General features: G+C 46.1%; 2 protein-coding genes across 9 annotated transcripts in view; one reads left to right on the top strand and one right to left on the bottom strand.

Annotated features, from left to right (window-relative positions):
• Positions 1-15,475, bottom strand: part of SAFB2 (scaffold attachment factor B2) — a 33,204-nt gene extending 17,729 nt beyond the window's left edge. Inside the window, exons 1-9 of one of the 2 annotated variants that reach the window (XM_021705044.2) lie at positions 15,225-15,475; positions 13,965-14,052; positions 10,280-10,344; positions 9,993-10,196; positions 8,450-8,512; positions 7,480-7,507; positions 6,059-6,569; positions 5,583-5,632; positions 4,961-5,064 (exon numbers count right to left, since the gene is read on the bottom strand). In XM_021705044.2, the coding sequence (XP_021560719.2) occupies positions 4,961-5,064; positions 5,583-5,632; positions 6,059-6,569; positions 7,480-7,507; positions 8,450-8,512; positions 9,993-10,196; positions 10,280-10,344; positions 13,965-14,052; positions 15,225-15,410 (1,299 nt within the window). In that variant the 5' untranslated portion in view covers positions 15,411-15,475. The remainder of the gene's footprint in view (positions 1-4,960; positions 5,065-5,582; positions 5,633-6,058; positions 6,570-7,479; positions 7,508-8,449; positions 8,513-9,992; positions 10,197-10,279; positions 10,345-13,964; positions 14,053-15,224) is intronic. The other variant, XM_021705045.2, reaches the window with a different exon arrangement.
• Positions 15,476-15,740: 265 nt separating this feature from the next.
• Positions 15,741-27,894, top strand: part of SAFB (scaffold attachment factor B) — a 37,039-nt gene continuing 24,885 nt past the window's right edge. For 6 of the 7 annotated variants that reach the window (XM_044916513.1, XM_044916490.1, XM_044916477.1 and 3 more), the window contains exons 1-2: positions 15,741-16,080; positions 19,031-19,115. In XM_044916513.1, the coding sequence (XP_044772448.1) occupies positions 15,892-16,080; positions 19,031-19,115 (274 nt within the window). In that variant the 5' untranslated portion in view covers positions 15,741-15,891. Of the gene's footprint in view, positions 16,081-19,030; positions 19,116-27,894 lie in introns of those variants that run through there. The other variant, XM_044916545.1, reaches the window with a different exon arrangement.

Raw genomic sequence — 27,894 nt, 5'->3', positions numbered from 1 at the left:
TAAAAAAACCTCGCAAATTAGAGGAAATGTAGGCAACCGGGGTTTTCAGACACTGTACACCAGGCCACACAAGACGGTGACCCCTGCAAGGGACACACACACGTATGGTTGCCCTGGCTTACTTCCTAGAGGCTTCCGGCCAAGGGCAGGGAAGAGGACCTGAGGTAAGGGTGGGAGGTGGTATCCGAGAGCTGAGCACAGCTCAATGTCTGAAGAAATCAAGGCAGCAAGAAATCATAGTACCGGAGAGGAAGTGCTGCATAAAGACAGCCCCAGAGCACTGCAAAGGGCCCTCTAAGCAGCACACATGTGAGAGGCAAGGGAGAAAACCACCTGTTAAGAGCAAATAATCCCCAGGCTCAGAGTCTCAAATAATTCACTTTTTCCAGAGTGAACCCGACAGCCAGAATGGAAAAGCTTGCAATTCACAGGGCATCAGGCTGAGACCTCAGAAGGGTGCTGCCCTGGGAGTGCACAAAGCTAGCCCTAAACTAAGGCTGCTCTGCTCACCTAAAGAAGCCTAACAGCAACCTGGGGAGGAACAAGTAACTGAACTATGTCCCAGCAAAAGCTCAAGAACACTGACAGGGACACACGAATAACTAGAATGCCTGGTGTCCAATCAAAAATGACTAGGTAAACCAAGAAATGAGAAAATGACTCTAATGAAGAAAACCAACCAACCAATAAAGAGATCCAGAATGCACTCCAGTAACAGAATTAGTGGATGATGATATTAAAAGTTATTTTAGCTATATCCCAAATGTTCAACAAGTTAGGAGAAACCACTGAGCATGTTAGGTAAACACAGAGAAAATATTTAAAAACACCCAACCCCAAATTCTGGAGATGAAAAATACATGAGATGGGACGGACAGCAGACACTGCAAAAAAAAAAAAGATGAGGGAACTTGAAGACATAGCAACAGAAGCTACTCGAAATGAAACAGAGGAAAAAAGATGGAAACAAACCAAAAGAGAACCAGAACATCAGTGGGCTGTAGGACCACCTGTGGCGTCGTCAAAAGCAAGAAGCACAGAAAACCTTAGCACATCTGTGGCATGAACTGCTCCAAACCAGTGATAAAGAGAACCTTCCAGATAAGCCAGACAAGAAAGACACCTGTGCCCTAGGAGCAAAGGTGAAACCCACAGCCAACTGGTTAGCCAACATGAGCCAGAAGGAGGGAGTACCACTGCTGTCTGGACCAAAAATAAATAAATAACCAACCCCAGAATTCTGCATGCAGCAAAAACAGCTTGCAAAGTGAAGGCAAAAGAATAATTTTCAGATCTACAAAAGCAGCAGAAATTCATCCTTGGCAACACTGTACTATAAGAAAAGTTTAAAGAGGGAGGAAAACAATACCCAATGGGAACTTGGATATCAACGAGAGGGAGTAAAGAGCACCCCAAAACATAAACATGGAGTTAACAAAGAGCCCATGCTTTTTCTTATTTATGTATCTCTTTAAAAGATAAATGTTTAAAGCAAAAACAAAAACAAAAAACAACAAAAAACGAAAAAACAAAACAAAAAAACACAAACACACCTAAAACCAAACAACTAACCAACACATCAACGAACCAAGAATGTACTATGCTGTTTATTAAAGCCGTGACGACACCACCACAAAGGCTGGGAGGGAAGGATGGCGGTGCACGTTATCAGGTTCAAACGCCCCCCTGGGGAACTGGAATTTTCATCACTGAAGGACAGACCGCATTAAGCCTTGTAATAGAATTCCTATACGCAGATAGCAAAGAAAACGTTATAGTTCAACCAACGGCTCAAAGAAGAAACCAAAAGACAAATACCTTGAGACAGATGAAAAGGAACTGTAACACAGCAAAACCTATGGGGCGCAGTAACAGCAGTTAAGAACAAAGTTCACAGGGATACATGCCCACATCAAGAAACACAAAAAACTGAAATAAGCAAGCGGACTTTATCCCTCAAGAAACCAGAATACAAGCAACACTAGCGACATATACTAGTTCCAGCCGATAAGTGACAGATCATAAAAAATACTCAACACAGGGGCGCCTGGGTGGCTCAGTAGTTAGGCATCTGCCTTCAGCTCAGGTCATGATCCCAGGGTCCTCGGATGGAGGCCCACATGGGGCTCCCTGTGCAGCGGGAAGCCTGCTTCTCCCTCTCCCACTTGTGCTTGTGTTCCTGCTCTTGCTATCTACCAAATAAATAAAATCTTAAAAAAAAGTCTGCACTGGGGCGCCTGGGTGGCTCAGTCGCTTAGCGTCTGCCTTCGGCTCAGGTCATGATCCCAGGGTCCTGGGATCGAGCCCCACATCGGGCTCCCTGCTCCGCGGGAAGCCTGCTTCTCCCTCTCCCGCTCCCCCTGCTTGTGTTTCCTCTCTGGCTGTTGCTGTCAAATAAATAAAATCTTAAAAAAAAAACAAAAAAACCCCCTCAATTCAAAAGGCAGGAAATACAGAGAAGCAAGGGATCCAAGAAACAGAACAGAGAGCAGACAGGGAGCCAGATGGCAGATTTAAACCCCACTATATGATGCTCGCGTTAAACGTAAATGTTCCCGTAGGACATTCTAGAGAACTGAACGTAGAGCCAGCACCAGTGCAAGTGCAGAGCCCCTGATCAGGACACAAGAGCCCTAGAGGGTCTGGCTCTGACCAGCCGTGATTCAGTACGTCAACGTGAGCAAGGCCTCTCCTCTCTCTGGACCTCAGGGTCCCCAGCTGTGAGACGACGGGGGGGGGTGGGAGTGGGGGGTGGGCAGTCCATCATCTTCATGTTCCCAGCAGACCCTGGTGTCCATGTTTCCACTTGCAGATATGGAGGAGCCTGCTCTCCCTGCAGAGGAAAGCCCCCCTCTGTCCACAGCACCCCATACAGGGCCAAAGGGGACAGACTCTCCTGAGAGAGTCACTTCTTTCAGAGAGGAAGCTTCCCCTTCTTCCTTCTCTTCAAGGTCAGGGGGCTGAGCCAGACAGGATCACATGACCTTCCCATCAACCTAATTATCCTTGCAAAGACATCACCTCCCACGGCCCTGAGAGCAAAATCCAAGACCACCTCACCTGTCCCTGGGCCCCTGGCCTTGCCCTCCACCTTCACAGCAGCCTTTGATGGGTTCATCTTTTTTTTTTTTTTTAAAGATTTTATTTATTTATTTGAGAGAGAGAGAGAGAATGAGAGAGAGAGAGCACATGAGAGGGGGGAGGGTCAGAGGGAGAAGCAGACTCCCTGCTGAGCAGGGAGCCTGATGCGGGACTCGATCCGGGGACTCCAGGATCATGACCTGAGCTGAAGGCAGTCGCTCAACCAACTGAGCCACCCAGGCACCCTTTTTTTTTTTTTTTTTTTTAAAGAGTTTATTTATTTGTAAGAGAGAGAGAGAGCACAAGTGGGGAGAGCGGCAGGCAGAGGGAGAAGCAGGCTCCTCACTGAGCAAGGAGCCCGATATGGGACTTGATCCCAGGACCCTGGCATTATGACCCAAGCCAAAGGGAGACGCCCAACCAACTGAGCCACTCAGGCATCCCTTATCAGTTCATCCAAATTACAGACTCGTCCCACCACTGGGCCTAAGTCCCACGGCTTTAGTTCAATGCCGAGCTCTGTGGTCAGGGCCAACTCTATCATTACTCAGGCCTCAGCTTAAAGAGCACTTACTCAGCAAGGTGCGCTGAACCCCAGACCCCCATCTAAACTCGGTCTCCCTCCCACACACTGATGGCAGGCTGTAACGTCCCTGACTGAATCCCTCGTCACATGCTGTATTTACTTAAATGCTCTCTCCAGCAGCCTGTAAGATCTAGGCCAGCGCCCTCACAGCAGCTACGCTTCACAACTGGTGCCTCAATCAAGAAGGAAGTCAACAAACTAACTGAGGACGGGTTGCAGCTTCCCAGTTTTAAGCCCTTCCGAAAGACATTCGCCGTGAAGAAAAATTCACCTCATGAATGCTTCTTCTGGGTCCTGTCCACTTAAGTCACGAACACATTCGCCAACTCCTACTCGGGGACACAGACCTGGGCAGAGAAATGCCCACGGCAGCCAGGACATCCAGCAAAGCTCCGCCTGGACTCCCTGCAGCTCCTCCCTGACAAGGGGCGCCATGCCCCCACAGGCACCCACAGGACCAGGGTGGTCCTCTTGGCTGAAGGTGAGACTGTTTCACCATCTAATTCCAGGACAACGAAAATTGGGTTTTAAATGTCCTCGAGTCCCTGCAAGGCTTCTGAATGGTAATGTTTTCTTTCTGCCCCTGTGGACCAAGTCTTTGTTGATTTATTTTTAACCCAATATGTTCCTGTTCTTGAGCTATGTATTTAAAAATGCAGGAATATTGGGCGCCTGGGTGGCTCAGTTGGTTAAGCAATTGCCTTCGGCTCAGGTCATGATCCTGGAGTCCAGGGATCGAGTCCCGCCATCGGGCTACCTGCTCAGCGGGGAGTCTGCTTCTCCCTCTCCCACTCCTCCCTCTTGTGCTCTCTCTCTCACTCTCTCTCTCAAATAAATAAATAAAATCTTTAAAAAAAAAAATGCAGGAATATTAAAAGCCAACTCTTCACTTATTGTTTGGGAAAAAAAATTCAGCATGCCGGCTTTAAGTTTCGTATGAGCCAAAAAATGAGCAGTTTAAGAGAAATTAGAATAAGAACGTTCAGACGTAGCTATTTATATACATTTTCTGTGACACGATGAACTATCTGCTGCCTATTACCCACTCTCAGCGAAGAAACAAGACACACTACCCAAAACCAGGTGAGCCTTTTCTCCCTCGTGGTTTTGTTTTTTTAAAGGGAAAAACATAGACACACACACACACACATACACACACACACAGAAAAGACCACCAACAAAACTAACAATAGAAGAAAGAACTCTCCACAGTCTTGAGTTCATTATTTAACGCCAAACAGAGGCTGGGTGGCGAGAAGTTGGCGGGGGGGGGGGGGGGGGGGGGGCACACACCTTCCCATACTTGTTGAAAAGGTTCTTCAGATCCGTCGCTCGAGTTGTGGAGGACAGTCCACTGACCCATAGGTTCCGGCCAGAGCTGCTGCTGGTGCGACCTGCTGCAGGAGGGAGAGGGTCAGGCTTGGCCTCCAGGCCAGATAGAAGCACGACCTGCCTCAGGACACAGCCCGCTCTTAGACCCCAGCTACCTCCCACTTCAACTCTCCTGGTCTAAGCATTTCAGGATGGAATAGAGGTTGCAGAAACCGTTCCCTTACTCAAGGAATCATCAGGTCCTCGTCACTTACAAATGGAAATGAATTTTGATGACCAATTCTCAACCGGGATGGCAGTTTCTGCAATCTTGTTCTGTTATTCTAACAGGCAGAATGGGACTGTAATAGGACGCGGTGCACTGGGATTTTCACTATCCCATAAATGAAAACCACAACAGAGACATAAACCACAGAAGCTCACCAACATTTCAATCTAGTCTCTCAAGATACTGTTAGATGGTTACTTCCAGTAATCCTCCATGAAACCAACCACCGGATCCCCAGTGTGGGTACCTGTAAGCCCCTCCCTCCCCAAATAAGGGATCCGTAGGCGGCTCCCTGCCACATAAATTAAATCATACCTTTTTCATCTTTAATGATTGGCTTTATATCTTTTTCTTCCTTAAAAGAGCTAGAGACAAAAGCGAATGTTACTCAGATGGGAACAAAATGAAAGAGAACTAAATTAAAAGTATGGTATGTGCTAAAAACTGAATACCTACCAGAAAATTAGTCTGAAATAAAATTTTAAGACACCTTTGCAAGCTTCCCTAGGAAATGTGACCCCCAAAATACCATGTCAGATTCTTAAAAGTCAATTGGATTTAGCTGAAGATAGCCGTTAACAATTTAAGAACACAACCATAGTAGGTTGAGAAAAAGAAAAGAAATAGATTCACCCATTAGAAATACACAACGAGAAATAAAACATGGTTTAGAAGTAAACTACAATTGCATCAGTCTGGCTGGCCAATTGCAGAAAAAACAGCTTATGTGTGTCATTAAATGACCAATGAAAAGGAGATAGCGTCTGGTCTAAAACTGAGAAAAAACAAACCTCATTTTCTGATCAGCGCCCTCACTGGCTGAGGACTCTTTAGGAGCCGGAGGGACTTCATTACAAGCTTCAAAAGCAAACTTCTTCACGTCTTCTTTGCTATCTCTGGGGCCTGGGCTTGAGGCTTCCGGGGGCGCTTCCGCGGCCTCCTCGCTAGAGGCTTCCGTGTGCTCTGAGGCTTTACTACTCTGCTCAACTGGCTTCTCTAGCCCTACAGGCTCACAGTCCGTCCGCGCGCCATCGCCTGGCTGCTCCACGGGCTCCCTTTTCACTACCGCTAACAGGGTGTCTGCCCTGCTCGACTGAGCTTGTGCTGTTGACTCGCTGGCCAAATCTAAATCACCCTCCTCCGGATGGGCGCTGCCAAAAAGGTCCTCTTCCTCCGCAAGCTTTCTGTCTGGCCCCACGCTACTTGTATCCTGTGCAAAGGGCTGCTCCAGCTCGGAACCTTCTTCTTTTACTGGCTCAGATTTACAAGTTTCCCCCAAAATGTCGAGTATTTTCTCATTTTCTACGGATTTAACAGGAATAGAATGGCACAAGGTTTAATTACCAGGGAAATAAAGCAATCACAAATGCGGAACTGGCACGGCTGCCACACTAACACGAAGAGAACTGCTAGCTACACAGAGATTGGAAAACCCGCGGGTACACAAAGTTACACCGGTTACACTACCTGCGCTCCAACCGACTGCTACAGGAAGCCGCTACGCTACATGGAAGAGAAAAGGCCCCCACAGATTCAAACACCTACAACCACATGGCTGCTTCTCGACAGTCTTCTTCCTGTTTTTGTTCAAGTGTGGGTCTTCAGACTTAGTTTTCCAATGTCCAAGGTGCCGAACCGAATGCGATCGCCATTTGATGACAACTCACTTTCCAAATTTCTTTGAATTTCTTTTAACAGAACAGTCCAATACGCAAACCAGAAACTCTTCCAAGGTGGGAGATAAACGCAGTCCACAAGGGGAGTAATGCGTTGAAAATTTTCCTGAAGAGACTCTGTTTCCTCTTCTGGAATCCAGTCACTTCTCGGGTTATAAGTGCCCTGACAACCACTTTATCCTGCCTTAACTGTAGTAATCAAAAAGACTGCAGCAAAATATCACAAGATCTGTTTCATGTGTAGAAACACATGGAAGAATCACCGGGGGAATTACTTAAATGCCCCTCTACGTGGTTAGAGAGATGAAAATAATCACTACATCTCACCAAATATATTTGACCTCCAGAAACCAGAACGGCACTTCCACAGATCTGGTGATACGAGTGGGTTTCCAATCTCTGATCCTTGTACGATCTGGATTGTCCACCATTAAAATCATTTACGCGACCATACACAGCTTAGAATATATAGATAGATTGAAAAAAGAGTGGGAAAACTTTCAAACCATTAACTGTCGTGTTTCTCTTATCAGTACCTGGCTCCAATAGAGGTTCTTCAATATCCTGTTTTAAAAAAGAAAAGAGAAAAAAATTCCACAAAGTACTTAAAAACTGGGCAAATACACTTCCCTGGCAGACACAGCTTCAATCACATGTGAATAAACACCTGTTTCAAACAACTCTCTCCACTCAAAACGACCGTATTCCATTCTGGGATGATTCGGTGAGGACAAGCCCATTTTGTTGGCCTCTCCCCAGCAAAGCCAGGCAGGCAGCAGTGACGCTCGGCCTGTTCAATTCTCCCTGGAGGGTCTGGCCACCCCACCCCAAGTCTGAGCTGACCTAGTGGCCTCCGGAGAGAGCAAAGACAGCCACAGTAAGAGGTCGCACAGACGGCGAATGTTTTGTATGTCATACCAGATTTGAGATCGATTTCTCCCCAAATAAGCTGTTATTTATAACTGGAACCTGTCAACAAAACCATCTGTTCACTCCTCCCAAAACCTTCCACTGACTTCCCACTGTACTTAAGACAATGGGCCAAACCCTTTCCCTGACCCACAGACGCGGGTAGTCAGGCCCATCCACGTCTGCAACCTCACCCCTGCGTCTCTGCCCCCACCCTGTGTCCTCCATCCCTACATTCAGCCACTCTCCCTCCTTGCCCAAGGTCCTCTTTTCCCCTTCACTCGGCTAACTCCAGACCCATGGGTCAGACCTCAATTTGAGTGGGGTTTCCTCTGAGAGCCTTACGGCCCAATCACCTCAACTTCTCCCTCGAACTTTTCTAGTCATTTTCTTGCTGGTTATGAACACTGTCCCCACCGAATGCAAACAGTAGGACTGTACTTGTTTGGCTCAACCTCTTACCCCAGGCACTCAGCTCATTTTACGAATCATTTTTACACAGAATCATTTCTACACAGACACACATCTTTTTTCACCATGGAAAATCAACCGCTCACATAATGTTTCCAGCCAGGGAGCACCAGAATGGTATCTTACCGGAGGTACTTTGAAGTCCAATGATGAAGCATCCAAAGTGTTCTCGAAGCCCTCCCCATCCACCTGAAAGACAAAACAGAGAACCACGTAGTGGAGACAGAGCTGTGAATTCCAAGGCCTGCACCTCACCAGTTTCTAAGGGACCCACGTGTCTACTTCCCTCAAGCTGCCCACCCATCTACAAGTCCACTGTTGGATTATTCGGTTTCTCGCCGGCCTTCCTGCCTGCTCCATGACTGGGCGGTACTGCACCCCTGAGAAGGTCTCACAGACAGCAGGTGCTCGGTCAGCACTGGCCCAGGAAGGTACACTTTCAGTTCCCATGCAGTGTCTATTTCCTGGTGGTCCACATATGTGACCCGGACACGATTTCCAGAGCAGAGCTCAAAAGCAAAAGGAAAAACTTCACACTTCTCCGATTTTACTTGGCAACGATACTTTGAAAAATAACAGTAACTGGGCACTTTTACCTAAGGTGCTTTATTTAAAACATTTAACTGAACTACTATCTTAAATGTCACTCGATTTGACAGGTTTTTACCTTCTTGAGTGAAATACAAAAACATGCCTTCTCAAATGTATTTTTTTTTCCTTTCCCAGGTTTGAAGCTTATGACCGGGATGCTTGGATTAACCAAAAGGTAAGAAGCCAAGTCCATGCTCTGGAAATAATTAACACACAACAGGATCACACTGAGAGAGGCCAAGACCAGCAAGTCAGTTGCTCAATGGCACCCTAGGCTGAGGGGCAGTGACGTTTGGAGTTTGTTGACTTTTGACCTTTAATGTTTAAAGTCCAGTCCTACAAGGGCCCCCCTTCCCCCTGCCCAGCTTAGTGCCTTTAAAAAAAAAAAAGAGAGAGAGAACAGAAAACCAAACCAAAACACAAAAACTAAGAGGCTGAGTATGCCAAGGTAGTAAGATTAAAATGGCAATCAGTTTTAGGATGGCCACCAGAGTTCTCCGCCAAATACTACAAACGAAAGCTTGAAAAAGCAATATTGGTAACAGAATTCAAGCTCTCCTTTATATACTAGGCCATTAAGCGTGGTTTTCTTTTCACGGGAGGGGTGCTTCTGAGGGCACGAATACTTTCCTTCACTCTTTCCCGTCTTTTAATAGAACCATCTAACCTTGTGCCTAAAGCACATCTTAAAAAAAAACCAACAGGATGACCGAATGCTGAGATTATCAACTGTTTTCTGTTTCCTGTTTTCCAAAGGAAAATACTTCCACCAACAGTGTCAGCCTTTTACGATTCATGCTGCGGAAGGGCCTCCCACCCTTTTATCAAAATACTCCCCAGGATCGTAGAGAAGTGAGCCGTTCGTTAACCTCTGACTTACGTGCAGTTTAAATGGATATAATTTACCATGAGGCTTTAGACACGGAACTCCGTGTTTTTGGTGACTGTGGACGCGGTGGTGCACTACTTAATCAACCGCCAGTGAGCTCTCACTCCCAGCGGCAGCCCGCGAGCGCTGAGGAGCCCCGAGGAGTCCCGGGGCTACTGGCACATTCCACCATGTCTTCAAGTTACCTACAGCATGCTCTGTGAGCTGTGCCGGGAGCTCTTGCAGTTGGGCCGCCACGTATTCTTTGCTATCACAAAGGGAACCGAGAATGCTGTCAGCGCCGTCCTCCCCAAAGTCGGGAGCACTGCTATTCTCAACTTCGCTTTCTTCCAACACACCCACATCCATCATGTCAAGGTTCTGCAAGCTCTCTAAACCTGCATCCATATCCTCCTGTCAAGAGAACGAAAGGCGTCAACGGTCGGGTGGCTGGTCACAGAGCTCCTGCTAATGTCTCTGCCGTGGACGCCACATACCTGCCCATCTCTGGAATCTTCTTCCAGGCCATTGTCTTCTGTACCTTCTTCCTCCATCTTTTGTCCTAATTACAAAGTAATTTTTCAGTCAGATAATGCTCAGGTTCTGGCCTCAAAAACGTGTATACTTTTTATTCTAGAAATCCCCCCCCCAATATGGGCGTGCACGAAAATGTCTGATGAGGAATTAAAAACTTAAGTCATCTATCTAGAAAACTGTAGCCAGCCCAAACATTCAAAAGGGAAACAAATCATGACAGTCTGTTTGTATGTGGGATACCAGTTGTCCTCAAAGGGGGAAGTGGGGAGGAATTTGGCAATGACTAGAAACATTTCTGGTGTCACAACTCGGGGATGCTACCGGCAGCTAGGGTAGTGACCAGGGATGCTATTCAACATAAGATACTGCACAGGACAGTGCCCCACCGCAAAGGATTACTTACCCCAAACTGTCAACAGTGCCAAGTTTGCAAAACACTGTGGCCCACCATACAGTGTCTTACAACTTCAAAAAAAATTATGCTTCCAAATATAAAGAATATTGAATGCCACAGGAAAATGCCCACAAAATCAAAAAACCATATACAGTAGTTCTACTTTTATTAAACAGCATGTATACAATGGAGTGTGAAAATGCATTTATAAAATATACACGAGAACGACTCAGGCAGTCACCAACAGGGATTAAAATACCGGGTGATAACATCAGAGATAATTTTATTTTCATATGCATACTTCTTACGTTTTCTAAAGTGTCTAGAAGTACCCTTTTTATAATTTTTTGAAATGAGAAAACTAAACAGGAGACATCAATCTCTGAGTAAAGACCCAAACTGCAGTGTGTACCCCTGAAGCGCCTTCTGCACCATCATTACGAATACTCATTCAAGATGTGTGGCTTTCCTAAGTGTCAGGCACTGTGCTCTCTCAGTTAATACTCCCCACAACACCACCAGGTTTATTAGCTGCATTTGACACATGAGAATTTGGTTCAGCTCTTAAAAGAGGTCCTAAAAATGTTTGGTAGCAGCACCCACTTTCAGTGCCTTTAAATAGTAGCCAGCAGTTCCCACAACGGATGTCAACAGGAGAGATGCAGACCTTTCAAAAGTGCCCTAAAGGAGGGGGGATGACAAACGCTGGGCAGAGAGGCCGGGCCCCAATTCCAAGGGCCTGGTTTCAGCTAACTAAAAGCTGAAGGGGCGGGAGACAAAGATGCTAGAAAACCTAACTCAAAATTGTAATCTTTCAAAACATACCCACAAGCTTCAAAAATTTTGCCTGTTTAAATGAGTTAAGACAAGAGAAGGTCTCTTGTCCTAACTCATAATGAAGTTTTTTCTTGGAAAGTTTAGCTTTTTACTTCTTTTTTTTAAAGATCTTATTTATTTATTTGACAGAGAGAGAGAGAGCACAAGCTGGGAGAGCAGGAGAGGGAGAAGCAGGCTCCCCGCTGCTGAGCAGGGAGCCCAATGAGGAACTCGATCCTAGGACCCTGGGATCATGACCCGAGCTGAAGGCAGATGCTTAACTGACTGAGCCCTTTTAACTTTTATGTAATCTTGAAGACCTAATTTCGAACAGGACACCACGAGGGTCCAGTGCTTCATGTAACTATGTGTACGGACACCTACAAAGAACATGCTAGCTCAACTACCTATAGGAGCTGTTCTTTGCCCCAGGGCCCTGGCCACCGGTTTCCTGTCTGGGCCTTTGGTGACTTCTCAGTAAAAATGGAAAGGGAAAGGACCAGTGCCCTTCTAATCCCAGCTACATCTATACTGGGACCAACATCCCTTTATACAAACAAAAGTAAGTACTATTAAAGCTTTTTTGACAAAACGATAACTTCAAGCAATTTTACCATCACCTAAACCGTAATCCAGACATTCAGACACACATTGGAAGCACTCGGCTAAGGTTTGGTTAGTCTAATGATGCAAAGATCCCTGTTAAGAGCCAAGAACACTTTGATTAGTAAGCATTGAACCTCTCAAGTTTTAAAGGAGCACCTATCTTAAAAACTTCCACTAAGAACTTTTAAATCGACACACACCTCTCAGTCTGCACTCACTTGACTAGTCAGCATTTATACTTGACCATTACAAGAGCAGCAAAATCACATCGAGGTGTTAAAATCCAGCTTAAATGTAACTCCTCTATATAACCTAACTAAAAAGTTTAAGCTTTTAAAACACACATAAAAGGGTGCCTGGGTGGCTCAGTCGTTAGGCATCTGCCTTCGGCTTGGGTCATGGTCCCAGGGTCCTGGGATCGAGTCCCATGTCGGCCTCCCTGCTCGGCGGGAAGACTGCTTCTCCCTCTCCCGCTCCCCCTGCTTGTGTTCCTCCTCTCGCTATCTCTCTGTCAAATAAATAAAATCCTAAAAAATAAATAAAACACACAAAGTTTTAAACAGATGAGTCATGGAAAAGTCTTCCTAGAAAAGCACTTATATAAAGTATATTAAAGTTACTGAAAAGGCTACAAGCTGGTTTCTTTTCCCTTTCTAAGCATCTGTCCTCCACTGCCTAAGTTTAACTCTTCTTCAGATGAACAGGGTACATCCAGCCATGACAATTTTTATGTTGGCACCTTTCAAGAAAATAATCCCCATCACATGGAAGGTCCCAATTATATTGTCCTCACCCATATAAAAATGAGGATGAAAGCCAGGGAGGGTAACAAGGTTTCAAAGTTTCAGGGAATTAAATGCTTCCAAAATTAGCTAGTACCATCCACAAAAAGAAATGAGGCACTAATCTATGTCACAAAGTGAATGAACCTTGAAAACATGCTCAACAGAATAAGCAGGCACAGAAGACCACATATTGCATGATCCTATTTACATGAAATTGAACGGTCAATTACACACTGTGAGTCCGCAGGAGGGGGAAATGGGGAGCAAGTGCTAATAGGCACGGGGGCTTCTTTTTGTGACGATGAAAATGTTCCAGAATTAAATAGTGTTGACAGTCACATAGCTTTGTGAATATACTAAAATGTAATGAAGTGTACGCTGTAAATGGGTGAATTCTATAGATGTGAAATACATCTCAATTAAAAAAAAAAATCTCACTGTGGGGCACCTGGCTGGCTCAGTTGGTAGAGCATGTGACTCTTGATCTTAGGGCTGTAAGTTCGAGCCCCACGTCGGATGCAGAGATTACTTCAAAATAAGATCTTAAAAAAACAAAACAGAACAAAACAAAACCTCACTGGTTAAAAAAAAAAGGCTGCATGAAAATACTCCAACAATCTGTTTTGTATCCTTAAAGATAGTGGGTTCTACTCCGTCTCAGATTGGTGTCCTTTTCTTTGGTTTAAAACCCCGTTTTTCAACTTCCCAGGAATAAAGTCACGTAGTGTATTTGGTTGCTCAGAGCAGCTTTAAGAGCGTGCCTTACTCTGGTTGTTTTTGAATCCCGATGACAAGAGCTAAAACGTCTTTAACGCACGTTTCAATTTTAATTTACGTAACACTTGCATCTCTCTCTACTCCTCCCAGCACTCCTGACAGAGCTACTTGTAAGGTGGTGAGAACCAAGCCTACTTGTTAGATGGGAACAATGAAGGCCAAAGACATTCTCTGGGCCCAGAGGACAGAAGCGGTGTTAAAAAACTAATCTGTAAGTAAGTTCTCTACACGCTCAGGCCTCCAGCAGCAATAAGTACAAGCAGATACCTTTAACACATCTCTTTGTTGTCCTCTTGCTTGTGGCTTCCAACGCGACACCAATTTCATCAGGATCCTGCCCTTCTTCCTTAACCGCCTATTAAGAAGAGATGAAACTTTACAACACTGTGGAGACCTGCAGGGCACACATTGTTCTCTGTTAAGTAACAACTTCCCAGCAAACAAAGTCAAACACTTCCTTGCAAAGAGCAACAACTCTGGTTCTGCTATCTGGGCTGCCAGCCCAAAGGCACAGGATGAACCTAGCACAACTTGGTTCTCTCTGGGCCCTAAGCACAAAAGACAAAGGGATGTGTGAACTGGGGCTCCAGGGTCCAGGTCAATGACCAGTTCCAAAATGGCCCTTAAACTAGAAATTGCCCAACCCTCCACTTTAATAACGGTAACAGTAACAGAGATGCTGCACTAGGTCCACTAAGTCCACCATCTGTAAAGGGCTGAGTGGTGTTCCACAAGCCACGCTTGACTTCTGGGGAGAAAACCCACCAGACAGACTGGGAGTGGGGTGTGTGTGTGTGTCTGTGTGTAGGGTTGCTCAGCACCTTCCTCCGGACTGGCACAGGACTGGACACTCAATGGTAAACTCAAGCTCTGCAACAAGCTTGCTCTGGTTGGGGAGACAGCTATTCCTCCATACTCAACGTGGGGTTGAGTGCGGCCAGGTGGGGCATAAACACAAAACGGTGCAAGAAAGAAGCAGGGAGATGGAGCAACACTCTAAGAAGCACGTTGGGGAGACATCTATCTCAGGTAGAGCGAGAAAGACTACGAGGCACTAACGAGAAGCCATGGAAGAATAGCGGTGGAGGGGAGGGCATGACAAGAGCAGAAGTCCTGGAGTATTAACAAGCACAACTCCCTCTCCCGTAAGATCGCAAAGGCTCTTTACTCATCCGTTCTCCATGGGAGGAAACTGAGGGGCAAGGAGAAGGCACCTATCCAAGGTCACAGAACCGAGTCTCCAGCTGGAGCCCGGAAGAAGTCCAGGCGGCCACCCGGCGGCTAAAAGGACGCGCTTTCAGCACTCTTGAGGCGACCAGCTGGAAGGAGGATCAAAAGCGAGGCAGAGAGGGGCGGTGACGGGCCAAGGTCACACAGCCGGGCCCCTTGGTCCCCGCGAGCTCGGGCCGGGGTCGGTCACAAGGGGGAATGGTGGAGGGGGGCCCGCGTCCGAGAATCGCGGTGACAGGTCGGCGCGGGGGCGTGCCGCGGCCCCCTGCTCCACCCCGGGACGTCGAGCCGCCTCACCTTCTTGAGCCGCTCCATCAAGACGCTCTTGTTGCCGCCCGTGTCCAGGTTCCGCTTCTTTAGCTCCGCCCGCAGGTCTATCACCCGCAAGTCGCTCAGCCGTCGCGTCCCAGCCTCCGAGGTACCCGACCCGACAGCGGCTGTGCCAGAACCCGACTCGCCGGACCCTGCCAGAGTCTCCGCCATCCCAGGTCTCGCGTCCCCGCCACCCACTTCCCACACCGCTGGCGGCTGTAGCGGCTCTGAGCACAAAATGGCGCCGCCTAAGAGGAAAACGCACTCGCTTCCTCCCGCCCCGCTTTCCGGCAGCGCATGCGTGCCGCACATGCCAACTTTCTTAACAGCACGCGCGCTCGCGCGTCGACCAACCGCACGTTCCCCACCACAACGCGCAGGCGCCGTAACTGCAGCACGCATGTGTCACGGCCGTTCGCGGCGGGAGGCTGGCGAGATGCAATGCGCCTGCGCACATCCCTGTGAGCGCTCACCACGCATGTGCACACGCGACCGGCAGCGTCGGCTCCGCGCCGGGTGCGCCTGCGCAGAAGGGAGGCGCGCCAGGGCGGCTGGAGCGGTTCCCTCGCAGGCGGCGCCATTTTGTGCTAGGTGCCCAGATAAAACCGGCCCAGTTCTGTGTGAAGTGGGCGGTGGAGCCACGGTCCCTGGAATGGCGGAGACTCTCTCAGGACTAGGCGATTCGGGTGCGGCGGGCGCAGCGGCTTTGAGCTCTGCCTCGTCGGAAACCGGGACGCGGCGGCTCAGCGATCTGCGGGTGATCGATCTGCGGGCGGAGCTGAGGAAACGGAATCTGGACTCGAGCGGCAATAAGAGCGTTTTGATGGAGCGGCTCAAAAAGGTGGAACTGGGGCCCTGCGGGGGCGGGCAGGAGATGAGAAGGGGGTCCTGGCGGCCGCGACTGCGGTCCCCTGGTCTCGGGGTCCGCCCCCGGTCCCTTGTGGGGCCTGCCTCTGGCCGGGAGCTCCGGGCTTCTCCCGACTCTTCCCAGGCCCTAGCGGGAGCTCCTAGCCCTGCTGGGCCCGGGTGCGAACCTCAGCGCCGCCCTGGGAAGGAAGGAACATCTGGGCGCGAACCGGCGAAGGCGCCGCGGCCTTGCGGCGGCGGACGACAGGGCACCCAGGCCGAGGGTTCCTGTTTTCTTCACCGGCCACTGCGCGGAGGGCCTTCCTCTCAGCGGCCCACCCTAGTCTCCAAAAATGACGGGAAACCCGGAAGCCCTCATTTCTTGGGCGAGGTGGGGGGACTCGGCCAAGGTCACACGGCCGTGGAGACGAGGCGTAGGGACTGGGACCCAGGCCGGGCGATTTTCTGAGCCCGCGCTGGCCGCGGGGCTTCCTCTGGAGATTCCGATGCTCCATGGCCCGTTAGGGTCGACGCACTTTGAAGAGTCTAGTTTACTGGGCAAATGTGCCAAGAGCCTGTTCAAAGGTTTTAAAAAAAAAGCGGTTTGTGAATTTGCAAGCTCTAGGTCGGGGAAATAGCACGGAAAAGGAAGTACTGTTGCGATAGCGAGCTGAAACGTAAGAGACGTTGGTAGGGAGAACGTGAAGACAGCTTCAGGACTTTGCTAGGAGGCAGGCAGAGTGGGGGCTCTCGTCCCTGTGTCTGGTCTTGGGTCTCTTCCGGGTCTCAGAGGCTTGATCTTGGGCACGGAAGACGTTTAACGCTCTCTCAGCTTGTTTATCCTGTAAAGAGAAGGAAAGATCGTGCTTTCGTGTTAGGATTAAACGAGATTGCACGAAACGGGTTTGGCATGCTGCGTGGTACATGAAGATAACGATCGTTGACACAATTCATTTTTTTCTCTGTGCCATCATTTGTTATTTGCAAAACCAGGACTCTTATCCCTACCTTGAGGGGTTCTGAGGGATGGGTGTGAAAAGCATGAGCAGTTAATTAAATGTTTGGGTCCTTCTTCCCTTTTTTCATATTCTCGTTGGCTTTTTTGTTTTTCTCCCATTGACCTATTCTCGTTTTGGGACCTCTCTCGTGTAATCTCAGCATCGCTACCCCCAACCCCTGCAGACGGTGTGATTTGTGACTCTTTGCACCCTCCTGGCTCCCAAACAACTGAAGACCAGGGCATTAATTATTACGGATTGCTTATATTAAGGGGAAGTAGGGATTGTTTCCCATTTTCTGAATGAGGAAGCTAGGGCTTGAAAATGGTGGGTTGATTAGTCCAAAGTCAGTTGGGCTTTTCTAACTTGATCTTGTGTTTGTTTCACTATGGATACTAACTTCCTTTACTCAAGTAGGGGCAGGTAGTTCGTCAACCAAGATGTTCTAGAAAAAATGGTGGAAGGTTGAGGGTTGCCAGCAGGGCCTCCAGTCAGCAAAGCTAAATTGGGACCTTTATCCTTTTTACTCAGTCTGCAAGACTGCAAAGCTGATAGGATGGCATTGAACCTTCCTGTCAGATTGGTCGCTGAAATTGGTATGTGACTTCAAGGATCCTCCATCACTATTATCTCGGAGCCATTCTTCATTTCTTCTCCCTGTTTTCATTTTCTTAGGGGTGTGGTCATAGGACATAAATATCATCAGCGACTATGTTAATATGCTACCTTATTCAAGTGAGTCTAGAATTAACTGATTTTGTTTTTTACTTCTACCATCTAGTTTAGTTAGTGTCCCCTTTTTTGTGTGTGTGATTTTTCCAGAAAGGGCAAATGAGGAAAAGGCGGAAGGAGCACAAAGAGTAGTTCCCCGAGCTCTGTAAGGATGACTCATAGCCTACAGTGTCCCTGGGGATGATCCTGTAAACACTGCACCCAGAGGAGACATATTGAGGGGCAAAATGGTACACCTCCTGTCTGGGGCAGTTCTAGCAGTATTCCAGAATCCTCTTTTGCCAGGAAGAATGGGAGGGACTTTCTGGTTGTGTTTTCCTTAATCCCAGAGCAGAACTCCCAATTCCTTCTCCTCACCCTGGCTTCGGAGAGAAGAGAGATTTTCTTTGTTCCTGGTACAGTTCAGATGTGGAGTCCCTAAGCCCCATTGCAAATTCAGACTTCGATGCTGAGAAACTCCTGAAGATCTGAATTTCTGAAATAGTCTAGAAAAAAGACATGCTATTTGAAGTGGGTTTAAACAGAACTTGTGCTCACAGGATAGTACAGTAAAGAGAGAAAGGGTTATCAGTAAAACCTAAAAGTGAAGCCCAGTATCCAAGGATAACACTGATGACACGCTCAGTAACCATTTGCTGCGGGCCTCCTCGGGGCTATGCGCTGTGCTGAGTGTGGGTGCGGGCTGTTCAAAGGAATGATGAGCTCTTCGGTGGGAGGTGGGGCTTGCCAAGCGATCATTATAATTCTGTACCCTTTCAGGTAGGTCCCCTGCTGGTTAAGAGCAAGACCTTTGAAGTCAGTCACAGATGTGATTGATCTGATGAGGTCGTATGGGTCATGTCCAGTCTCATGGCACACACAGTACGATCTCAGCCGAGTGAGTGTTAGCTGAGTATTCTGTCCAGACAGTGCCAAGTGTAGGCATGGCATGGAGAGGGAGTCACAGAGGGTCGAACAACACGTCGCTGGGTGAAGTCATAGGAAAGGGAAGAGTGTGCTTTTTCCTTTTTGAGTTCCCTTGGGTCCCTAGTCCAGGATGGACTAGATTGTGGTGTACTAAGAAATAAGTTGACTCCAGAGCCTTTGTTCCAAGGTAGAGCAAGAAAACAGATGGGTGGGGGGAAGCCCTTTCCAGGTCAGCAACCTGAAGTTTCGGTGGAAGTCGAGTCTGCGTGCTGCCTTTTTTGCTAAACTATTTTTTAACCTTCCCTTTAGGCAATTGAAGATGAGGGGGGTAATCCTGATGAGATTGAAATTACCTCCGAAGGAAACAAGAAGACATCAAAGAGATCCAGCAAAGGTAGGAAGGATTTTATAAGCACTGCTAATGTTAAGAACTTTCTTCACAATTCTTTCCTTTGCCAGTGAGCCTGTTTAGTTGGCTGTTTGGGGTCTGTGAGCTACCCTGTGAATCCAGAGGGCCTGGAATGAAACTTTGCATTTCTTTTAAGATTTCTCTAGTGTATTTTGTTTTTCTGGTACTTAGGAATTCAGACAGGATGGAAGGGATATTAACATATTGCTTCATTAGGCCTCTCAGCAGCCCTTGTTTATCCAGACTTTTAACCTTCTTTACATAGAGAGTATTTAGGACTGCTTGGGTCTCCTGTTTCTCTGACTTCTCTTTTAAATACCACCTGGCCAAAACAGTTGTCACTTTCACAGACATTGCTTTCAAAATTGCCTAGTGCATAAATGATGCATTTATTCCACATGGCATTAGTGATCTTTATCATCTGACCCAAATCTCCGTTTCCCTCTTCTCCCCTTCAGCCTTCCTCTACTACATCCTGGGCTTTAGTGAGGCCCCGAACATGTGCTTCCCTCTCTTGGTCCTCTTTTGCCCAGTGCTTATGTTCCTTGCCTACCCCTCTCCCCATGTGTCTGCATTCAGGTCCTTGTTCATCAACAGATGCCTTATGATCCCACCAGTAGCAACTCCTCCTACCTTCAGCCCTCCGCAGAGTGATGACCTGGTTCCTTAGACTTTGTTTTATTTATTTATTTATTTTTTTTAAGATTTTATTTGTCAGAGCAGCCGCATATGCACACGCGAGCTGTGCAAGGAGCTGAGCAAGGAGCCCAGTGTGAGACTCAGTCCCAGGGTCCTGGGATTATGACCTGAGCCAAAGGCAGATGCTTAACCGCTTAACCGACTGAGCCACCCAGGTGGTACCCCTTAGACCTTGCTTTAATGCTAATGTCACTCTGCCCCATGTTAATGAGATTATTGAGGGGAGGGGCTCTATCTTCCTTGTATTTCTTGTTCTTTAATATTTACTTAGTAATTTAATTCAGTAACATTCAACTACTGTTCTTTTTTTTTTTTTTTTTTAAGATTTTATTTATTCATTTGACAGAGAGAGACACAGCGAGAGAGGGAACACAAGCAGGGGGAGTGGGAGAGGGAGAAGCAGGCCTCCTGCCGAACAGGGAGCCCGATGCAGAGCTCGATCCCAGGACCCTGGGACCATGACCCGAGCCGAAGGCAGACGCCCAACGACTGAGCCACCCAGGCGCCCCTCAACTACTGTTCTAAGAAAGAATCAGCTAGGGGCACCTGGGTGGCTCAGTCGGTTAAGTGTCTGCCTTCGGCTCAGATCATGATGATCGAGTCCCACATCGGGCTCCCTGCTCAGCGGGGAGTCTGCTTCTCCCTCTGACCCTCCCCCCCTCATGCTCTCTCTCTCTCTCTCTCATTCTCTCTCTCTCAAATAAATAAAAGTCTTTAAAAAAAGAAAGAATCAGCTAAAACTGGGCATTTGAACTGTTCTAAAAGTTCTCTTGGTAATTGGTGGCTTTGTTGCTCAGGCCCCCAAACAAAATGAAATATTCATATTACCTAGCCAGTGGTGAAGAATTGGGTTTGAAATGTCTTAAGAAGCAGGGACCAATTGTCAGCCACACTGTGTGGTGTAAGCTCTTGGACAACAGCAGTCAGGTGACCTCACTTTGGAATGAAGTCACTTCTGTGGTCCATAGTACATTGTGCATTTTTGGCTTTGCCCAAGTAAATGTCTTTGCCAGGGTAAAGAGTACTGGAAAATCACAGAAAGACAGTCAGACTGATGGAAAATAGAGCCTGTTGGACCTCTTTTTGTGTTTTCTTTTCTTTCTGATAAAAAAAATTGTTTTGTTTTTTAAATACAAGCGTTAAGTAAAATGTAGAAGCTCCTTTTTTCCTAGTAAGGAGGTAACCCATTATTAGAAGGTTGGGCATACTTTCCCAGACTTTTATGTGTGTATGTGGTCTTTTAGAAATAAATATATAAAGGGGCGCCTGGGTGACTCAGTCGGTTAAGCGTCTGCCTTCGGCTCAGGTCATGATCCCAGGGTCTGGAGATCAAGCCCTGCATCCAGCTCCCTGCTCCTCGGGAAGCCTGCTTCTCTCTCTCCCACTCCACCTGCTTGTGTTCCCTCTCTTGCTGTCTCTCTCACTGTCAAAAAAAAAACTATGCATATATATTTTCCTTAAGGAAAAGGTCTTAGTTTACAAAATATTTTTTAGATTGTTTCTTTCCCTTACCACATTAAGGACGTATTTCCATAGTGCCTGCAAGTATAAAAAGACCTTTTTTTAAACAGCTTATTTTAACGTTTCTTATCAGTGTACCAGTTTGGTTCATCAGTCTCCTTTGTTACTAAACTGTTGAGATTTTTTCCAGTTTTGACTTGGCATTTCCAGTTTTCAGTGCTGCCATGAACCAGAAATGTCTCTGTGTAAAGAAATACATTTTTGGGGGCACCTGGGTGGCTCAGTCGGTTAAGCGGCTGCCTTCAGCTCAGGTCATGATCCCAGGGTCCTGGGATCGAGCCCCACATCAGGCTCCCTGCTCAGCGGAGAGCATGCTTTTTCCTCTCCCTCTCCCTGCTGTTCTGCCTACTTGTGCTCTCTGTCAAATAAATAAATAAAATCTTAAAAAAAAAGAAATACATTTTTTGATAATTTTTTAAATATTTTATTTGAGAGAGTGAGCAAGAGAGCACGAGCAGTGGGGAGGGGCAGAGGCAAAGGGAGAAGCAGACTCCTAGCTGAGCAGGGAGCCTTACGCAGGACTCGATCCCCAGGACCCTTGGATCATGACCTGAGTCCAAAGCAGACGCTCAACTGACTGAGCCACCCAGGTGCCCTATTTTGTGATAACTTAATTAGAAGTAGAATTATGGGGTCAAGGATATGTGCATTTGATTTTGAAATAGCTACTGAAAAGTAGTTTTTCCAACCAGCTGTACTGCTAATATCTCCACCAACAACAGAGAGGGGGTGCCTGTTTACATTCTCACTGAATGTTGAGGATTATTTATCTTGTTACGTGTTGCCTTTTACGTAGGAGAAAAGTATTATATTTATCTGCGTTTTTCCACAGGTAAAATTTTAATTTACATCTCTTTACAGGTTAAACCGCTTCTGGTAATGGGCCATCTGTATTTTCTGAACTGCCTTTAATGCCCTTTGCCCACTTTTCTACTGAGTTTGTCTTACTGATGACTTCTGAGGGCTTGCTCTCTAAAATGTTGGAATTGTTTTTTCCTAGTTTGTCATTCGACTTAACTTCTTCGTGATGTTTTGGTCATTCAAGTTTTAATCTTTAATACAGGCTGCATTGTCAACCTGTCCTATATGGTTTCTAGACTTTATTTATTTATTTATTTTTTAAAGATTTTATTTATTTACTTGAGAGAGAGAGCATGAGAGGGAGGAGGGTCAGAGGGAGAAGCAGACTCCCCGCCGAGCAGGGAGCCCGATGCGGGACTCGATCCCAGGACTCCAGGATCATGACCTGAGCCGGAGGCAGTCGCCCAACCAACTGAGCCACCCAGGCGCCCCTGGTTTCTAGACTTTATGTTGTGTTTTAAAAGGCCCTCCTTGGGGTGCCTGGGTGGCTCAGTTGGTTAAGCATCCAACTCTTGATTTCAGCCCATGTTATGATCTTGTGGGTGGTCGTGGGATGGAGCTCCGCGTCAGGCTCAGCGCAGAGTCGGCTTGAGATTCTCTCCCTCCCCTCCGCTCCTGCACATTTGCACACTCTTTCTCTAAATAGATAAAAAATCTTTTTTTAAAGTTTAGTTATTTTATTTTATTTTATTTTTAAAGATTTTATTTATTTATTTGAGACAGAGAGCATGAGAGGGAGGAGGGTCAGAGGGAGAAACAGACTCCCTGCCGAGCAGGGAGCCCGATGCGGGACTCGATCCCGGGACTCCAGGATCATGACCTGAGCCGAAGGCAGTCGCTTACCCAACTGAGCCACCCAGGCGCCCAAGTTTAGTTATTTTAAAAAGGTAAAAAAATAAAATGTCCTCCTTGCTTTAAAATTATAAAAAGTATTCTACGTTCTACGTTGTAGAGTAATATTTATGGTTTTGTTTTTTTAACTTGGATGTTCAGTTCATTTGGAATTTACTTTTGCATATGGTGTGAGGTAGGTATGGATCAAAGTATGGACCATTTCTGACTGATTCTTTGTGCCTTTCCCCGGTCACACTCCCCTAAGCCCCCTAATACCCACCCACCCCCAAAAAAAGTTTGTTATTACTTTATGATGGATTCGTTTTGCCTGTTATAGAACTTCATGTAAAATGAAACCCTTCAATACAAACTCTTTTGTGTCTGGTTCTTTGCTTGGCATAATTTGTTCTATTCCTGAGCTTTACAGTACCTTTTGATATTTGGTACGGCAAGTATGTACATTCTACTGAATTATTTTCGACAACCTTTTACATATTAGCAAGAGTTTAATGAAAATAAGGTTCATTCTTCTGCCCGTTTGAAGAAACTGAAAATGCTTTGAAATCATACTGATTATTTTAATCACAATCCTAGAGTGTATGTCAGGCAATCTCAGCACTTCTCCAGAGTAGTTTCATACCAGTCATCTCTTAAGCAGAATCTTTTGAATTATCAGAAAAGTAAACGTAACTGGAAAAGCGAAGTTTATGTTTGCTTTTTAGCTCTTTTCTGATCCTGTGCTGCTGGGCTGTTGGTCTGTTTTGACACAGGTTAATATTAGGGCAAAGATGCAAGAATCAGAAAAAATTTTCATGTGTCCTTCATCCAGCCTCCTCAGATGTTATCATTTTACTAAATTTCTTTATCCTCCCCCCACCTCCTTATGTATGTATGTATGTTTGTTTTTCATTTCTGAACTACTTCAGAACGAATGGCTGGCATGGGCCCCTTTGCCCCCCATACTGCGGTATTGCCTGACAGCAAGGGTATTACAGAGACCTAGTTGTCAAAATCAAGACATTAACGTGGATACAGTTGCCAAAGCTGACATCTTTAGATACTAGGTTCTTTATAGCTCAAAAGTTAAAATAATCCAGGGTCATGCATTGCATTCAGTTGTCATGTCTCTCTGGTTTCCTTTTATCTGGGGCAGTTTCTAAGACTTGTTGTGTTCCTGTATTGCCATTTTTGAAGCATACAGACCATTTGTTTTGAAGGCTTTGAAGGTTTTTTGAATTGGGATTTATTTACTTGTTCATTTTTTTTTCTCTCTCATTAGATTCAAATTATATACTTTTGTCAGCAGTACCAGAAACTTCACTCATACCTCCATATTCTCTTCCTCCGCATATCCTCTGGAGGCACATGCTGTCCATTTGAGTAACTTAAAAGTGCTGTTGGTCAGGTTTCTCCACTGGAAAGTTACTATCTTACCCTTTGTAATTGTATCTGTGGGGAAGATACCTTGAGACTTCTGTAAATATCTTGTTCATCCTCAGCTAGTTTTAGCACCCACTGATTCTTATCCACTGGTGATTTTCTTTTCAGATTTTATTTATTTATTTGAGAGAGAGAGAGAGACCACATGAGAGGGGGGAGGGTCAGAGGGAGAAGCGGCTCCCTGCCAAGCAGGGAGCCCGATGCGGGACTCGATCCTGGGACTCCAGGATCATGACCTGAGCCAAAGGCAGTCACTTAACCAACTGAGCCACCCAGGCGCCCCTCCACTGGTGATTTTCTAAATTTATCATCCTATCTACGTTTATTAGTTGGTTTTCTGCCATAAGGGATGGCCTGCCCTTCTTCCTTATTTATCAGTGAGAAACTTAGAGATTCTTACTTTGTAAGTTATAAACCTTTGTGATGATTATTTTGATGTTCTGATTGTTCCAGTGAGAGCCCTTCAAGCTGACTTGTGTGTCTTTTTGACATATCCATATCACTCTTTGAGCACTTTGTTACTTTCTGGCAGAATAGAGTAGTCCAGTCTCTTGTACTTTCCTGCTGCACCCTGGGAATCAGCCATTTCTTCTAGGCACCCTTGTTCTTTTTTGTGGAGAGTGGTACCTTGTAGGCCAGTGCTGGGTTTGTAAGGTCTGTTGGACTGAATATGCCTCATGAAATTAAATGCTGATGAAGCAATCAAATTAGCCAGTGACAGCTTCAGAAACGTGAAAAAAGTAAAGCTCTGGCTAATATGAGCAGTGCACCAACTAAATTTGCTAGCTAGTTAAAATTGTTTATTAATTGATTCTCTTGGATTTTGCAGGTGGCAGTGATACTTGTGAGTCAAAGAGTTAAGCAAGATGGATATAAAAAAATCTATGTTTAGTGTTCTTAAGTGGCAAAGTAAAAGGAAATATTTAAGACCTGTGGCATAACTAATTTTGAGAAAGTTTTCGTAGATGTGATGATCTCATATTAGAAAGTTGTCGATTAGCCCCAAGCTGATCTAAAAAGAAAGTGTATAAGAATAGCCAAAATTGGGGCCCCTGGGTGGCTCAGTTGTTAAGCGTCTGCCTTCGGCTCAGGTCATGATCCCAGAGTCCTGGGATCGAGCCCCGCATTGGGCTCCCTGCATCAGGCTCCCTGCTTGGTGGGAAGCCTGCTTCTCCCTCCCCCGCTCCCCCGGCTTGTGTTCCCTCTCTCGCTGTGTCTCTCTCTGTCAAATAAATAAAATCTTAAAAAATAAAAAAAAGAATAAATAGTAAAAAGAATTTTAAATATTTTAAATATTAAAAAGAATTTTAGGGGCGCCTGGGTGGCTCAGTTGGGTAAGCGACTGCCTTCGGCTCAGGTCATGATCCGGGAGTCCCTGGATCGAGTCCCGCATCGGGCTCCCTGCTCGGCAGGGAGTCTGCTTCTCCCACTGACCCTCCCCCCTCTCATGTTCTCTCTCTCATTCTCTCTCTCAAATAAATAAATAAAATCTTTAAAAAAAAATTTTAATAGTAGGACATCAAACAGTGGGAATTTTGAAGATTTGTTCCTCTTAAAGGTGGCATTGGGGTTGCCTGGCTGGCTCAGTTGTTAGAGTGAGTAACTCTTCATCTCAAGGGTTGTGAGTGCAAGCTCCACGTTGGGTGTGGAACCTACCTAAAAAATATATATTTTTTAAAATTTTATTTATTTATTTGATGCCAAGACCCTGGGATCATGACCTGAGCCGAAGGCAGACGCTTAACGACTGAGCCACCCAGGCGCCCCTAAAATTTTTTTTTTTAAGGTGGCTCTAAGGATTTTTCAGTAGATGATGCTGGAACAGTTGGCTGTGTATCTGATGGTGGGGAAAGGTCTGTTCTTCCTCCTTCCATGGCAAATAGAAATTCTGGCTAGGGTAGCACTTTCATAGTCACCGTGGTGAGGGAGACCTGAAATGACACTAAAAGCAAGACAAAAAGGCAAATAAACTCAGCTGCATAAAAGGTTTAATCCTCTCAGCAAAAAACATAAATAATTCAGATGCAACAGGCTTAGAAAAAAGTATTATAGAATATGAATATTTAGAAAACGTTAAGTATTTTTACATCTTAGTAAAGAAAACATGCAGTCCGGTTGGCAAGTAGAGACTGTGAATAAGCAGTTCACAGATAAAGTAAAAACAAACATGACCTGTATACAAAAAAAGGTTCTCTTGCTAGTAATTGAAGGAAAGCATATAAAAATAGAATTATCATTTTTGTCTCTTACGTTTATAAAAATTTATACTGTTCCTAATATCCCATATTAGCAAGGATGTGAGGAAATGGGCAGTTGTTGGATATGGTAGATTAATAAAGCCTCTTTGCACTGGGGTCACTAAACTAAGCAACGTTCGCAGTATGAAGTAAAAGATGGGGATGGATTAATATGTAGTGCAAGAAAATATTTATGAGCATGAATCTTTTATTAGTGAAGTAAAATTGACAGTGAAATGAGTGTGACTCTTTGAGTGGATAATTACATAAATGTATTTGTATAATCAAATACGTTTTAAAAGTAACGACCTGCCCACATGCATTAGGCCACTCGGGGTGCTGTGTTGGAATCCGAGCAGAAGTCAGAGGAGGCAGTCTAACCGGTGCGTTTGGAGATGATCCCTGAGGCAGAAGTACAGCCGGGAAGAGGAGCTGGAACCCCAGGCATGAAAGCTAGAAACAGGGTAGGGATGCCAGAGCAGGGCAAGTAGAGCCTTAGAGTTTGGAGGCTGGGAATGAAGAGGACCTTCCTCTGGAGAAAGGATTTGAGGGGCACCTTTTCCCTTGGTACTAAAGACAGCAATCTGGTTTATTCTAGATAGCTGTATTTTTCATTCAAATCAATTCTGCATTGGTTTAAGCGCATTTTTTTCCTTTTTAGAAAGGGTGCCTTGGGGCGCCTGGGTGGCTCAGTCGTTGGGTGTCTGCCTTCAGCTCAGGTCATGATCCCAGAGTCGTGGGATCAAGCCCCACATCGGGTTCCCTGTTCCGTGGGAGGCCTGCTTCTCCCTCTCCCACTCCCCCTGCTTGTGTTCCCTCTCTCGCTGTGTCTCTCTCTGTCAAATAAATAAGATCTTTAAAAAAAAAAAAAAAGAAAAAGAAAGTAGGGTGCCTTTTCCCAAATAGTGCTTCTTGATAAGCTTCCCAGCCAGGGTTATGTTTTCTATATATACTGAAAATTAATTTTTTTTTTTTAATAGGGGTTGTTTTTGGTTTTCTTTAAAGATTTTATTTATTTATTTGACAGAGAGAGAGAGACAGCGAGAGAGGGAACACAAGCAGGGGGAGTGGGAGAGGGAGAAGCAGGCTTCCCGCGGAGCAGGGAGCCCGATGCGGGGCTCGATCCCAGGACCTGGAATCATGACCTGAGCCGAAGGCAGACGCTTAACGAC

This window comes from Neomonachus schauinslandi, chromosome 1 (assembly GCF_002201575.2).
Source record: "Neomonachus schauinslandi chromosome 1, ASM220157v2, whole genome shotgun sequence".
NCBI classification, from domain to species: Eukaryota; Metazoa; Chordata; class Mammalia; order Carnivora; family Phocidae; genus Neomonachus; species Neomonachus schauinslandi.
The sequence above is the reverse complement of the archived record's forward strand: the minus strand, read 5'-3'. Positions and strand labels throughout refer to the sequence as shown.